Source organism: Cajanus cajan, chromosome 7 (genome assembly GCF_000230855.2).
Source record: "Cajanus cajan strain Asha chromosome 7, NIPB_CcT2T_4, whole genome shotgun sequence".
In the NCBI taxonomy this organism is placed as follows: domain Eukaryota; kingdom Viridiplantae; phylum Streptophyta; class Magnoliopsida; order Fabales; family Fabaceae; genus Cajanus; species Cajanus cajan.
In genome coordinates this window covers 52986328-53001038 of record NC_138523.1, presented here as the reverse complement: position 1 = coordinate 53001038, position 14711 = coordinate 52986328, and the positions used below count along the sequence as shown (strand labels likewise).

The 14711-nt window shown below is 27.6% G+C and overlaps 2 protein-coding genes across 3 annotated transcripts; one reads left to right on the top strand and one right to left on the bottom strand.

Moving 5' to 3' along the window:
- Window positions 1–719: 719 nt before the first annotated feature.
- Window positions 720–2750, bottom strand: LOC109789930 (beta-carotene hydroxylase 2, chloroplastic). 2 transcript variants are annotated; one of them, XM_020348990.3, is made up of 7 exons: window positions 2273–2750; window positions 2102–2161; window positions 1943–2014; window positions 1703–1846; window positions 1427–1552; window positions 1233–1289; window positions 720–893 (listed from the first exon to the last, which is right to left on the bottom strand). In XM_020348990.3, the coding sequence occupies exons 1-7, from the start codon at window positions 2609–2611 to the stop codon at window positions 822–824; spliced, it is 870 nt and encodes a 289-aa protein (XP_020204579.1). In that variant the 5' UTR covers window positions 2612–2750; the 3' UTR covers window positions 720–821. The 2 variants fall into 2 exon arrangements, with proteins under 2 accessions (XP_020204579.1, XP_020204586.1); XM_020348997.3 differs by having other exon boundaries at window positions 1703–1837; window positions 2273–2746.
- Window positions 2751–8497: 5747 nt separating this feature from the next.
- On the top strand, window positions 8498–12348 carry LOC109794997 (putative polygalacturonase). The gene is made up of 6 exons (XM_020354391.3): window positions 8498–9151; window positions 9352–9684; window positions 9816–9936; window positions 10038–10212; window positions 10326–10396; window positions 10553–12348. The coding sequence occupies exons 1-6, from the start codon at window positions 9107–9109 to the stop codon at window positions 11239–11241; spliced, it is 1434 nt and encodes a 477-aa protein (XP_020209980.1). The 5' UTR covers window positions 8498–9106; the 3' UTR covers window positions 11242–12348.
- Window positions 12349–14711: the final 2363 nt, after the last annotated feature.

The following is a 14711-nucleotide window of genomic DNA, read 5'->3' as shown; positions in this document are numbered from 1 at the left end:
GAAACGAAACGAGAATATATGTCTTACACGTTTACGTATCTAAGACATGAGATGAGATAGAAGCAAACCCGAAGCCAAAAAACACCATCACTCAGGTAAGTAATCATCCCTACGAAACCTCAAATTCGCCATCGCCGTCCACTCAATTCACACCCTATATATACTCATATTTTTATATCTTTCTTAATATAAGATAATGTCATGACAAACCTCTCAACTAAGTATGAATTCTCACACAACTAATAGACACAGTTTTGCACTTCAAATTATTTTTCTTATTTTATATTAACGACAACTTTAAGCATTTCAGTTCTTTTTATAAATTATTTACCAATTTAAAATCCCTATTAATTATATATACGAAAAAAAATAACATGATTAAAATATCAATAAAGAAAAACATATTATAAGCAAAAATTTGGAGCTTATAATTAAAAGTTAGCTAACTTTTATTTATTTATTTTAGCTCTAATAATTTTTAGCTAACTTTAACCTAATTAAACTTAACTTTTTAGCTTTTAGTTAACTTTTTAAGCTTTCAATTAATTAAGTTATTAGCTTTTTTATTATTATCAAGTTTAACATAATTTTCAAAATTTAATAAAAGCCATATAATTTAAGCAACCTCAACAAAATGGAAAGTCCATGTTCTGTTTTATATATCTATAAACTTTTAGGCTATATTTCTGTTATATATTAAAGCATTCTGCTATAAAATGGACAGCCTGTGAAAGCAAAAATATATTGAAATCATTGTTTCCCTTTCTCTACACTCAATTATTCGAAACAAGTGTGATATAATTATAACACCAGTGGCATGGTCATGAACGGGACCTTGTTCTCCTACTTATCTCTTTCTCTAGTTCTTCTAGCCCTCCCACTTCTTCAACTTCCTGAACCATATTTTTATCACACAAAGGGCTTGATTAGCAAAGGAAGAAATATGCAAACCTCTAGCAAAGTAAATACAAACAGGAAAAAGTAAACTTGTTCTAGTAATCTTACAAAAATTCATCGTATTTTAAATGTGCTAAATACAAAAATATCTATACATATTATTTTGCAAACTCTAGTAAATTGTAATCTTATTCATCTTTCAATAAACATTTATACTAAAACTAATAATTTCAATTAAAATAAATAAAAGTCAAACATGTTGAAGTGTACTTTGGGTCTAAGAAAGTTATTAAATGAAGAAAGTACATGGGAAGAGAAATAGGAACGTGGCTGACCTTGGGTCCCAGAAACAGCCCATATGGCACCCCGTTGAATTTGTCCGAATGGTGGAGCTGAATAATACAGACAACAAAAATGAAGAGATCAAATCCTATTCCACAAAAAACAAACACTACTCTCATACACATAACACTTTCCCTTGCAATGCTTAAATAAATAAATGTCAAGTATATTGACCGAATATAATTACTTGGTGAGCAGCAGCAACTCTTCTGAAGTAGGGCACGTTGGCAATGGGACCCACAGGGAATCTCTTATGAACCAATCCATCGTGGACAAACATGTACGCCATCCCAAACACCGTGATTCCGAGACCCTGTTCAAAGTTCAAACACCACCATGCTATTATTCACACTTTCGGGGGGTCTTACAGTCAAATCAGTACCATTCTTAATTTCGATTAACGGATCCCAATGAAACCGTTAATCAAGCGATTAAAAAATTAGATTACGAAAGATACACTCACTGCACCAAAACAGAGGCCCGGGATCAGACCCTTGTGGAAAAAACCGTACGACAGAAGAGCGATCGCAGGGACAGCGTTGATTATCGCAAAAACGTCGTTAAGCTCGAATGGTCCCTCTCTTGGTCGATGGTGAGACTGCAACAACTCCAGTTCAATTTTTGCTTTTTTATTTTCTGGGTAGTTGCTTGAATCACGAAATTAAAACAAAAAAAAAGGAAAATTGAAGAATTTGAAGCATACCTCGTGCATGTGCCACAAGGAAGCATGCCAAAGAGCTCTATGAGCCCATCTTGCCCAAAATTCCATAGCCACCTGAAAATTAGAATTGAATTAATGAAATTTCATTAAATTAAAAATGTTGTTGATATGCGAAATTGGTAAAGGGATTATAGGACTTACGACAGCACCGACGGAGAGGGAAAGTGTGCCTAACATTTCAGACCATGGAACATCTCCACCCTGTATATGCCAACACAATCTAAAATTGAGATGCTAAAGCGACAATCCTATAAATCTAGTCTAGTGTGTGAGATTATTTTACTATTCGATGTGGGATGTTTAATGAAATACCTGGACTTGCCATGAGAATCTATAATAAACGGCGAAGACTGCCATGGACGTGACGCCAAAGCTAGACATGAGGGCAGCAACGAGGTAAGTGAACCTCTGGGACCTCTTCCGGGCCAATTTCTCTGTCACATTCAGCTGTTGTTGTTGTTGTTCCTCCGTTTTGATGTGGATGTCCCGTTTGGGGTCCTCGGTGAGGAGGCAAAGGGTGAAGGAAGTGATTCTTTTGTGGGGTCGAAGTGGGAGAATTGTAGAGTGATGAGAAGATGTTAAGGGGTTGAAGAAGTTAGGGGGAGGGGGTGAGGGCTTGAAGATTGTGGTGGTGAAGAGAGTTGACGCCATGGTAATCTGAGTGAGTGTGATCTTTGGCGTAACAAGGGAGAGAGGTTGCTGTGAAGCTTCAAGTTGAAGGGGAGAGAGGGATTACATGTTAGTACATATAATATGGACCACAATTTTTTTTTTTAAACCTGCTGGTCTGGTCGGTTCATTTCCATAGTAATAACCTCGTGGAACAACTAAGAGCATATGTAATGGTGTTGTTTAAGATCAATCCTTGTATGCCAAATTAATTCTGGTCTAATTTATGAATTGTTTAAATTTTAGTAAAGTTGTTTCTATAAATAATTCTGCTAAAATTTAAGCAACTGATAAAGTAAATCAGAGTTTAAGTGATGTAGCACAAGGATTACTTATAAGCAATCCGTTAAAGATGTTCTAAAGTGAACTTCCCTGACATCACCTACCCACACTTGTATTAATTACGTCAAACCCTTCCTTCTCCTTCTATTTTATTTTCAACAATAGTATAAAACTATAAAAGAAGGATAAGATATTCAAATTTAATGACCAAAATGATAATATATAGTTTCTTAAGAAAAATTAATTTTAAAATGAAGACTTAGATTTATAATATGAAAGTTAGTTAATTATCGGCTATTTTCTTAACAGAATTTTTTTTGTTTTTTAATTAATAATAAGGATTTTAAATTCATTTCTAATGATTTTTTTATTTATTTTTATAATTGTAAGTAGGATGACAAAAAAAAAAGTATACTCATATGTAAAACTTGTTATGGATATTCGTTTATTGACAATACAGAGACGGTAGTAAAATACTAGCACTTGCGTCATAATTATTTAAATATATTTAATTATTATAAAATAAGTTGGTTTAATTTATTTCTAATAAAAAACACATGTTTTAAAACTATTTTTAGTATAAGCATGTGTTAAAAATTATCTTTTTAATATTAATAAAGTTTGAATTTTTACTTTTATTATTTATTCAAACAAATAATCACAAATATTTATAAGGTTTACGACGAATATCCACATAAGTAAAAGAGGGTGTGTGAAAATCAAAGACTACCACTTATATTCACCATGTTCATTTATCATTAACCCTAATTAATAAAAAAAGATTGTCCTTAATCCTAAGCCATATTTTTTACATGTTTGATTATTAATTTAGTAATGAAAAGTAAATGGATATTATTGTGGATCACCTTTATAGGTGGCACTACTTTTTTTTTTGACAACTTATAAAAGTGGACCATAGTAACCTCCATCCTAAAAGTGATAAGATTAACAAAGATAAAAAAAAATCACAAAAGTGAAGTGATAAAATATTTTTTTATTTTAAAAATAATGTAAACAGGATATTTTTCTCTATTTTGTTAAATTGCACATGGTCTTGATTTTGCTTTGTAAACAAGTAAAAGTTTGTCCAAAAAGGAAAGGAAATAGCATTGTTTTAATATGTTTAAAAGTTTTCTCTACTCTACTTAACTTATTGAAACATTTTTTTTAAAGATAAAATTATAATAATCAACTAAATGTTAAAGTGAACAATATGAAAAAGACGTAATGATATTGACATAAGAAAAAGAAATAAATAAAGTGAAAAAGTAAGAAATTTTTTTATATAAATAAATTTGAAAGTATATATACGAATAATTAATTTGTGTTTTTCCTAGCATTAACATCTTCTTTATTTAATTTGTGTTTCTTAATCAAGATATTCAATATTTAAATCTTTATCATGTTCATTTTATGTACACTTACAATTTTTGATAAAATTTAAAAGTAATTGTTTCGATCAAGGGGGCGTCTAGGGTTATTCTCCTAGGTCAAGTCTCTTAAACCAGAGCATTCAAGAGTCAGAAATTTTTTATTAGGTTTAGGGTTCAAGGTTTTATAGCTACTCCTTATGGGCTCCATAATCCCGTTAATTTCGTGATTCTTAGCTGTTTTTTATGTTACGAATATTTGATTATCATTAATGGAATTTTATTTTTGATATAATGCGTGCTAAGTTAAAGTTTTCGTCTCTAATTCCCCTAATAAAGATATATTGTAGAGAAACCGAGATGGTACTTATGGATGGTAACCCCTGCTCGTCCCTCGATCCAAGGTATTCCATCTTGATATTTTATCTTAGTCAAATATCTATCGATAAGCCATATTGATATAAGTTTGAGACAATACAATAATAAATAAGAATTTTTTTATAAAAATAAATTTGAAAAAAAAAATTATGTGCACTTACAATTCTTAATAGAATTAGTCACGATTTTTTACGTTAAATTTTTTAATGGTTAAAAAAAATCTATTTATCTATATTAGAGATGACCTCAACTTGACCCACTACGCCACTACCTTCCTTCGTCTTAACAAGTGCACCACTCACGCTAAACACGTGTCATGTTTTTTTGGATTTGAACCAACCGCCATTACCCATTAGGTCATTACTAACAGATAGAAACAATTGCACTGTGTGTCACTGCATTAAAATAAAATAAAATAAAATAAATTGAACAGTTATTAATTGTATCCATTACATTAGCGGCTGCTAATGGATTTTTTTCAAAATACAATTTTATTATTATTTTTTATATAGTTTTTAGCATATATATTTTAAAAGTATTATAAAATTTTTAAAATAATAAAAAATTCTTTGAATATATTATTAATTTTTATATAATGATTATCTTGTATAAGAATATTTTTAAAAATTATTCTTAAATGGGATGTTTAAAAAATAATTAACTTTTCATTTAATTATATTGTTTTTATTATATTTATTTATAAATTAACTTTTAATTTTTAAATTAATAACTAAAAATAATCTTGTAATATAAATTATTTATCATAAATTTAAAATATAAATTATGTATTTATTATTTATTTATATATACACAAATGACACGCAAAAGTATTATTAGAAACTATTTTTGGATAGGACACTTTTAAAGATTTATTTTTTATCTAATTATATTTTTATTATATTTATTTATAAATTAAATTTTTAATATTTTTAAAATAAATTATCAATAACTAAAAATAATATGTAATATAAATTATTTTTCATAAATTTAAAATATAATTTATATGTTTAAAAATATCTGTTTATATAATTTTTAAGTATAATTAATTCATAAATTTAAATATAGTATTTATTTGTATATAGAATTTATTAATATCTCTATTTCTATAATGATTAAAAAAAGTATTTAATTTAATTAATAATAATAAATTTATCATATTTATACTTTTTCTTCTTCTAAAACTATATTTTTACTACTTCTCTTTCTTAATTATATCCATATATCTTATAATCAATTAGAGTACATGTGTTATATTATTTCTTTCTTCTAATTATTATTATTATTTTAAACTAATTAGAATGTATATTCCTTAAAAAACTTATAATTAATGTATTTTATTAAATTAAGAGAATATATTTTAATTAAGAATATCTTAATCTAAAAATAATTAATATATGAAATAATATTAATTGGATCTTATATAAATAAACAAATAATTGTTATAAATTAAATTTTATAAAGATAATTTTAAAAATCACATTGGATCAATCAGTTCAATCAATACAACCAAAACCTAATGAGACAATTAATCCAAACTTAATATTGGATCGTTTGTGCAGTTGAATTAGTCAAAATTGGTCAATTAGGTAGTTAAACCAACCATCCGTTGTGCACTCAAAGTAAAGTGTATATTTCCTTACCACCACTTCAACACCTTTTAGTCGTCAAATACATGAGTTAAATAATATTAATATTAGAATTATATATTTAATTATTTATTAAAAATTTATAAGTAAATATGATTATTTAATACTTTGGTGACCATTAAAATAATATATTTTTTGTTATACAATTAACTTAAATAACTTACATATGTTCTTAATTTAAAATTATATATAAAATATATGAAGTTCAACCAGTTTATAATTTGGTTGTTTTATAAAATAGTAGAGTTGGGACACTATCAGCCTTTATCTTTTATTTAAAAAGTTTAAAATAAAATAAAAATTAAGGTAGTTAAAAATTTTAGTGGTTAAAAATAGTTAACTTATTTGAGTGATTACTCGGTAGTTAATTTTCAATATTATTTTTTACTATTTAAATATTTAAGAGTAAAATTGTCTAAGAAAATATTGAGATGAAAAAATAACTATAATTAATGTATCCTCTTTATATATAAGCATAAATTATATTGACTATAACATTTTTTAGAGACTTTATTTTAGACAAAATGTGAATTTTATTAAAATTTATAACTATGAAATGTATATAACATTAATATTTTATAAAAATTTAATAGAGACCAGTTCATGTGGTTCAATAAGTGAACCATCAATTTAACTCCTGATCCATTAACATAGTACCTTGACCTATTGAATTTTTAAAACATTGCTTATAAATAAAGTTAGTATAAATTTAATTAGAGGTACCGTAAGTTTTAGTTATATATAATAAACATTTAACATGTGAAATGCATATGGTAAAATATTAGTTAAATTATGATTTTTAATAAATATAAAATGTCCCTAAAATATAATTTTTTTCGTGTCTATATTTTCTTGGCTAAATTATACTTTTGATTCTTCTATTTATTTTTAAGATTTAATTTAGTCTCACTATTTTTAAATGGTTCAATTGGGTCCTCTATTAACATTAATGATGTTAATAAAATTAGATAGAAAGGCAACATTGTACATCTTTCAAAAATTAGAGGATGAAATTGAATCATTTAAGAGCAACTCCAATGGGAGTTGCTTGTCACATGAAGCAACCCAATCCTCGATTTCTTGTCATTAGAGGACTCTGACGTGACAACATGAGTTGCTTGAAGAAGAGAGAGAGTTGCTTCCTCAAGTAACCGTTCCTTATAAGATTTCAAGCAGATTTTATTGAACATATTTTGGAATGTTTCGAAAATAATAATGATGAAAATTAATTTCGTATAATGTTTATGTATTTACTATTGCTTTATTTTATTTTTAATATCTACTTATTATGTATTTTTTCTCGTAATTTATTTTCTTTCATTGTAGTGCAATTATCCTTTTTGATAATAAAAAATTAAATTTGGTTCATAAATGATTAGAAAAAAATTTTAAAATTTAAATTTCTTAAAGTTTCTTACCATTTGAGTAAATTTGTGTTTGAGTTGCTTAATGCTGACATGACACATTTAGGATCACTTATTTCATTTTTTAATGCATGAAGTAACTCAAATGAGTTGCTTCCATTGGAGATGCCCTAATAATAGTAACACCAAATTGAGCATCCCAAAACTAGTGGGGTTAAACTAAACAAAAAATTATCTAACATTCTTTTGTCTAGATAAATTTGATCTTTAGTTCATCGATTTTATAAAATCTACAATTTTGGTTTCTTCATTAAATGTTCATCCTTTGATCATTAAAATTATAATATTGATTATGACCTAACATTAAATAAATGATACAATTATCAATATTTTATAATATTTAGACTAACTTACACTTTTAATTCTTATTTTTATTAAATTTTTATCTCATTTTACTACTTTAATGCGATAAAAATTAAAACTAATAATAAAATATTATTTATCATATCATTTATTTAATATCATTATAATTAATGTTATGATTTTAACAATAAATGGATTGACTTTTAGTCAAGGGACCAACTTTGTGAATTTTTATAAAATGAGAAAATTAAAATTTTGAAATTAAAAATAAAAAAATAAAAAATTATAGATTTAATATTATAAGAGGATTAAAAATGACATATCTTTGTACTTAATTTTATTTTTTAAAAAATTCAAATCGCCTACTGTTTTCGAATTTTCTTTTACTACAAGATTTTTTTTTATTAATACGAGCGTAATATACAAGATTCTTATATCCAAGATCTTAATACACTTGTAATTAATACAAGATTTACATCATACAAGTTTTTAATACAAAATTTATATACAAGATTTTAATACTCCTGTAATTAAAATATACAAGATTTTTCAAATTAAACTATTTATATTTTTGTACTGAAATTTAAAATAATACTCAATCAACTAAAAGTTATTAGTTAAAAAAATTTAATACTTGTCTTCTTAGATTAGAGATTGAGATTCAATTTTTATAAAAAAAAAAATATAGAGTTATGACTTAAAAATATCATTTCATTTATGTAAGAGTCGATCCAATGAGAATAAACTATAAAAAAAAATCAATTAATAAACATGAAATCAATTTGTTAATTATTATTATTATAATTTTCATCATATCATATCATATATTTCATCCATAAAGCGTAAGCTTTTAGCTAAGTCGATAAATTTTCCATACTATTAACATTGTTAAAAAAATCTTTTTATGAAAATGAGAGAAAAATAAAAAAGGGAAATAATACTATTAATTAATGAGATTTTTATATTATAAATCTTCCATATATGCATTTAGTTTTGAGAGTCCTCTGTATATATTTGTCCATATTTGTATCTTCTATGCGAGAAGATCGAGTAGAAAACTAAAACTTCAGTGTCATGTCTCCGACCATGAAGTTGTGTCAACGACTTCGAAATTCCTACGTAATTTTATTTTTGTATCTTGAAATTTTCTTATATATGAACACATTTGTAATGAATCCCCAAATACAGTTTTTCTGATGAATGTACACATTTCCGTTTGAATTTTGATCATTTTCGTAACCAACTTTTTGGTTAGTGTATTGTTCATACACATGTTCTCTACCATGGTCTCATTCTTTAACGTTGTTTATTTTGTGCAGGTCATTGGTGTGATATCCTTAGTTCTAACATTGGGATCACTAAATGTGAAGGTAGCAGAATGCAGGGTCGCAAGTGGACCGGGAAACATAGAATACCCTGCCATCAATTGCCGAAAGCATAGTGCAGTTTTGACAGATTTTGGTGGGGTTGGTGATGGCAAAACATCCAACACTAAGGCCTTTCAATCTGCAATAAGCAAACTCAGCCAATATGCATCTGATGGGGGTTCACAACTTGTGGTGCCCCCAGGAAAATGGCTAACAGGACCCTTTAACCTCACTAGCCATTTCACTCTTTTTCTCCATAAGGATGCTGTTCTTCTTGCATCACAGGTATATAGCCTATATGCACTACTTATAGATAACGTTTTGTTTAGCACTCAGCAGCAATTGACGACACACTTTATTACTGTATTCTTTCATCATCCACTAAAAGGTCACTAATTACTTGACCATATTGACAGGATGAATCTGAATGGACTCAAATTCCTGTGCTACCTTCTTATGGAAGAGGAAATGATGCTCCTGATAGAAGGTCTATCAGTCTAATTTTTGGAACTAACCTCACCGATGTTGTAATTACAGGTAACTATTTAGCCCAAGTAATAGACCTCTATACTTGTTAAAGTTCATTTTAAAGTGGTTTGAGTCAATTTTAATTTGAACTTTTTGAATCTGATCATTAGGTCAAAATGGTACAATTGATGGGCAAGGATCTTATTGGTGGGACAAATTACACAAAAATGAATTGAAAGTGACTAGGCCAGTCCTGATTGAGATCATGTACTCTGATCAAATCCAAATATCACATCTCACTTTGGTCAATTCCCCAAACTGGTTTGTCCATCCAATTTATAGCAGGTTAGATAAGGCTTCTTTGTTCAAATTTCTTAACCATGGTGCATTCCTTTTTTTTCTTTTTTCTTGATGTATAAAGTGTGTTGCATTACTCTGATCAAGCTTTATATCTTCAGTAACATAATAATACAATGGCTTACCATTCTGGCACCAGTGAAGTCTCCCAACACAGATGGAATAGACCCAGGTAAAGACTTTATTCTTCTATACTTAGATTACATAATAGCAATTTAAGTGGTGAAAATAGTGGCATTTATATTAAAAAATCTAATACTAAGCTGATTATATATATTAGTTGACAACCACTGTCTAATTGTTCTATATATTTTTTTTCTCTATACAGATTCATGTACAAATGTTAGGATTGAGGACTGCTATATTGTCTCCGGTGATGATTGTATAGCAGTGAAAAGTGGGTTGGATGAGTATGGAATTAAAGTTGGAAAACCAACCCAACACCTAATCATTAGAAGGCTCAGTTGCATATCCCCTACTAGTGCCATGATTGCTTTAGGAAGTGAAATGTCTGGTGGAATTGAAGATGTAAGAGCTGAAGATATCACTGCTATCAACACTGAATCAGCAATTAGAATCAAAACTGCAGTTGGCAGAGGTGGATATGTGAAAAACATATTTGTGAAAGGAATGAACCTAAACACCATGAAATATGTATTTTGGATGACTGGCTCTTATAGATCACACGCTGACTCTAAGTTTGACCCCAAAGCACTTCCTAACATCGCTGGAATAAACTATAGAGACGTTGTTGCGAAGAACGTCACATATTCCGCACAACTTGATGGGATTTCCAATGACCCTTTCACAGGAATCTGCATTTCTAATGCGAGTATCCAAGTGAGTGCGGAGCAAAAGAAGCTTCAATGGAATTGCACTGATGTTGCTGGAGTTACAAGCAATGTCACTCCTAATCCTTGTAAGTTGTTGCCGCAGAAAGGGAAAATTGATTGTCCTTTTCCAAATGATAAACTGCCCTTTGAAAATGTTCAGTTGAAGACTTGTAATGTCTTTTAATAGCCTGGGTTTATTTCAATTTTGAAAACTGTTATATATCTTACAAATAATAATTAAAAAATTAAGTGTTAAAAGGATGAAAAGGTATCACTCACACCGTCAATTTAGTGTTTTAATTGATAAGTTATATACTCCTTATTTAAGGTGAATAAATATAGTTTTATTTGAATCAATGGTTTGGTAGTTGATTAAAAATAAATGATTAAAGTTTACTTTCTTTTTAACACCTTTTTTGTATTACTTTTTGTTATTGGTTAAAGTTTATTGAAAATTGCATATTAAAGTAGACCTTAAAAAAAATTCATTAAATAAGATATAAGATCTACAATTTTTTTAATAAATTTTAAATAATAATAATAATAAATAAAAAATGTCAGAACAATATTTTAAAAATCATATAAATCCGTGAATTAAAACTCGAATCGATGGGTAGCCAATTAAATTACATGACTTAATTTTTATTAAGTTTTTTTAAAAAATATTCATATCATTTATAGTTTACAATTATAAATTTTAACATTATTTTTGTATTACTTTTTTTAACACTATTTTTGTATTTTTTATTGGTTAAAATTTATTAAAAATTATATATTATAGTAGATCTTAAAAAAAGACTCATTAAATAAGATACAGGATTGATAAAAAAAATTATTTTTAATAAATTTTAACTAATAATAATAAATAAAAAAATGGCATAACAATATTTTAAAAATCATGATAATAAATTAGTGAGTTAAGACTCGAATGGATGGATCACCAATTAAAATATATGAATTGATTTTTATTAAGTTTTTTTTTTTAAATATTCATGTCATTTATAGTTTATAATTATAAATTTTAATAAAATTCATATCAAATCTTAAAAAGTCTTGAAAAAAATTATAGTCAATACAATATTGATAGAACAATCAAATTATAAATTGATTGAAATATTAAATTAATTGATAATCTTACATTAAAAACAAAATACATATATTATTTAAATTAATTGGATAATAATAGAGCGTATTAATTTAATGATCACTAAATAATTAAATAATTATATTTACCTAAATTCAAGTTTTATCCTATCTAAAATAACTTTGGTTTTTATTTTATATGAAAAAATATATAAATTAAAAGTATACTATAAAAAATATTTATGAAGTAAAAAGTCTGATTCATTAGTTAAATCGAATAAATTGATATAGCTTAAAATATAATAAAATAATTGTGTATAACTTCTTGTACTGCATAGTTTGATATATATTATATTTGGGAAGTAAAGAGATGTAATTACATTTAGACTAGTGTTACAGTGGACTTAATGTATCTTTCAAGTATTTTTAGTTAACAATGCATTTAAAACTTAAAACTAAAATGCATGGGAATCATTGAGCATAGAAAGCGCAAGAAGGAGCATGGGAAAGCGTAGCAGAAAAAGGTCCCAAAAACCGGCCGAGTCATGTCGGCTCATATACTTCCTATCCAACAAGAAGCTCAAACTGGCTTAGGTCCGGTTCAACCGCTCCCAGATTAGTATTCATCAAAAATAATATATAATAGATACATATATTTAATGTACACTTATAAATACATAATTAAATTCTACTTTTAGTATTTGTGTACTAGTAAGCACCCTTTCGGTCATGTAATAGGTCGAAAGGGGCGCCCAAACTAATGAAACGCACCAATTGGCACCCTTTCGGTCGGACAATAGGCTGAAAGGGGGGGCCCGAACCAAGGAGCCACACCAACTGCCCCCTCAGGTCAGGAAATAGACCGAAAGGAATGTCCTAGCCGATGAAACACAACACCCCTCCGGCCCCAAGCTTGACCGAACACCCCTTCGGCCCCAAGCTTGGCCGAACACTCCCTCGGTCTCGTGAGTAGCCAAAAACCCAAAGAGAAGGGATCTGAAGCTATTCAAAATACCCCTTCGGCCCCAAGCTTGGCCGAACACCCCTTCGGCCACAAGCTTGACCGAACACCCCTTCGACCCCAAGCTTGGCCGAGAACCTGAAGAAAGAGCCTATGATAAACACGTGGCAAGCCAACTGCCTACTTTGCATTAATTACCATACCAGATTAAGACAGGATTAAGGTTAAGTCATGTATTACCCATTTCCCAAGGATGAAGACCCATCAGGCCCACATATGTCACTATAAATATACAGGTGGTGTGACATAAATGAGGTACGTTACTATTCCCGCTAATGCATTTATTGTTCTGAATCGAACACTGACTTGATCGTCGAAGTGCCTGTGCAGGTACCCTCCCCCACCACGTGGAGCTAGTGTTCGGTCAACACGGAAGATTCAGAAGGACTTGAAGGCAACTAGGAAGGATCAAGGAGAAGAGTGTTCTTACGCAGGAACAATTTGATTTGTAATTTGTAATTTTTTATTTTTAATTAAGTATTTTTATTTTTTATTTTTTTCAAATTACGTAATTTTATTCTCATTTATCGATTGATTGTTAATTAACAATTAATTGACAATGATTTAACATTAAAGATGATACATCATTTTGGTGATAACGTGACAACTTACAAATATGATAAAATGACACTTTAGTGATAAAGTGGATTATTAACACTATTCCAACAAGATAAAAAATATAAATTAAAAAACATATAAAAAAGTAGTCTTGTGAGGATTGGAATCCTTATTGCTTAATGATAAATTAGTTATATAAGTTATTGCTTAATATATTTTAATATAATAAATATAAATATATAAATTTTATCTTGTATTTCTTTTTTAACTATATTTTTCTTTTTTTTAATACATCGGTAATGTTATATTATTTATTTTATAATATGTATTTATATTTATTGCATAAAAATATTTCAAATAATAAACTATATAACTAATTTACTAAAAAGTAATTAACTAAAGCAGTAATTTTATATATAATACCGTGTTCCAAGTTATATATATAAAAAGTAAAATAAAAAAAAGTTAAGTGGCATATTAGTTTAAATAGTGAAATTATAGTAAACGTCATGAGGTTTAGACTGCATAAACTTTTTTTTTTTTTATACCATTTTTATAAAATTATATTTCTTTATTTCAAAAGTACCATGTCATTAACCCACATAATTATTAAAGGCCATTTTTTATTCATGAAATTTATCACGTCACCACCAAAGTGACATTTTATCAAGCTATGTTATTATTAATGTTAAGTAATCGTTAATTAATAGTCAACTAATAATTAGTTGAAAGATGAGACTAAAATTATATAATTTTAAAAATTTAGAGGCTAAAATTATATAATTAGAAATATATAGATCAAAATTACAATTTAGAGATTATTTGGATGGCTAAAAGTGTAATTTGACTTAATTAGTTATTTATGTTTTCCTTTTTAACATTCACAAATCACGAAAAAAAATTCTTAATACTAATATTTGTATTCTTATGTAAAGAAAACATTTAAATAGTCTTTAAGTCATTCAAATCATCACGATTACTCATAAGATTAG

Bases quoted from the DNA above. Each gene is read 5' to 3' on its own strand.
- LOC109789930 (XM_020348990.3), bottom strand. From the start codon at position 2,611: ATGGCGTCAACTCTCTTCACCACCACAATCTTCAAGCCCTCACCCCCT. The intron at 2,015-2,101 runs GTAAGTCCTATA...TCTAATTTTCAG, and splicing joins CCCTCTCCGTCGGTGCTGTC to GTGGCTATGGAATTTTGGGC. The intron at 1,290-1,426 runs GTAATTATATTC...TGTATTATTCAG, and splicing joins GAGTTGCTGCTGCTCACCAA to CTCCACCATTCGGACAAATT.
- LOC109794997 (XM_020354391.3), top strand. From the start codon at position 9,107: ATGTCTCCGACCATGAAGTTGTGTCAACGACTTCGAAATTCCTAC. The intron at 9,685-9,815 runs GTATATAGCCTA...CCATATTGACAG, and splicing joins CTGTTCTTCTTGCATCACAG to GATGAATCTGAATGGACTCA. The intron at 10,397-10,552 runs GTAAAGACTTTA...TTCTCTATACAG, and splicing joins CACAGATGGAATAGACCCAG to ATTCATGTACAAATGTTAGG.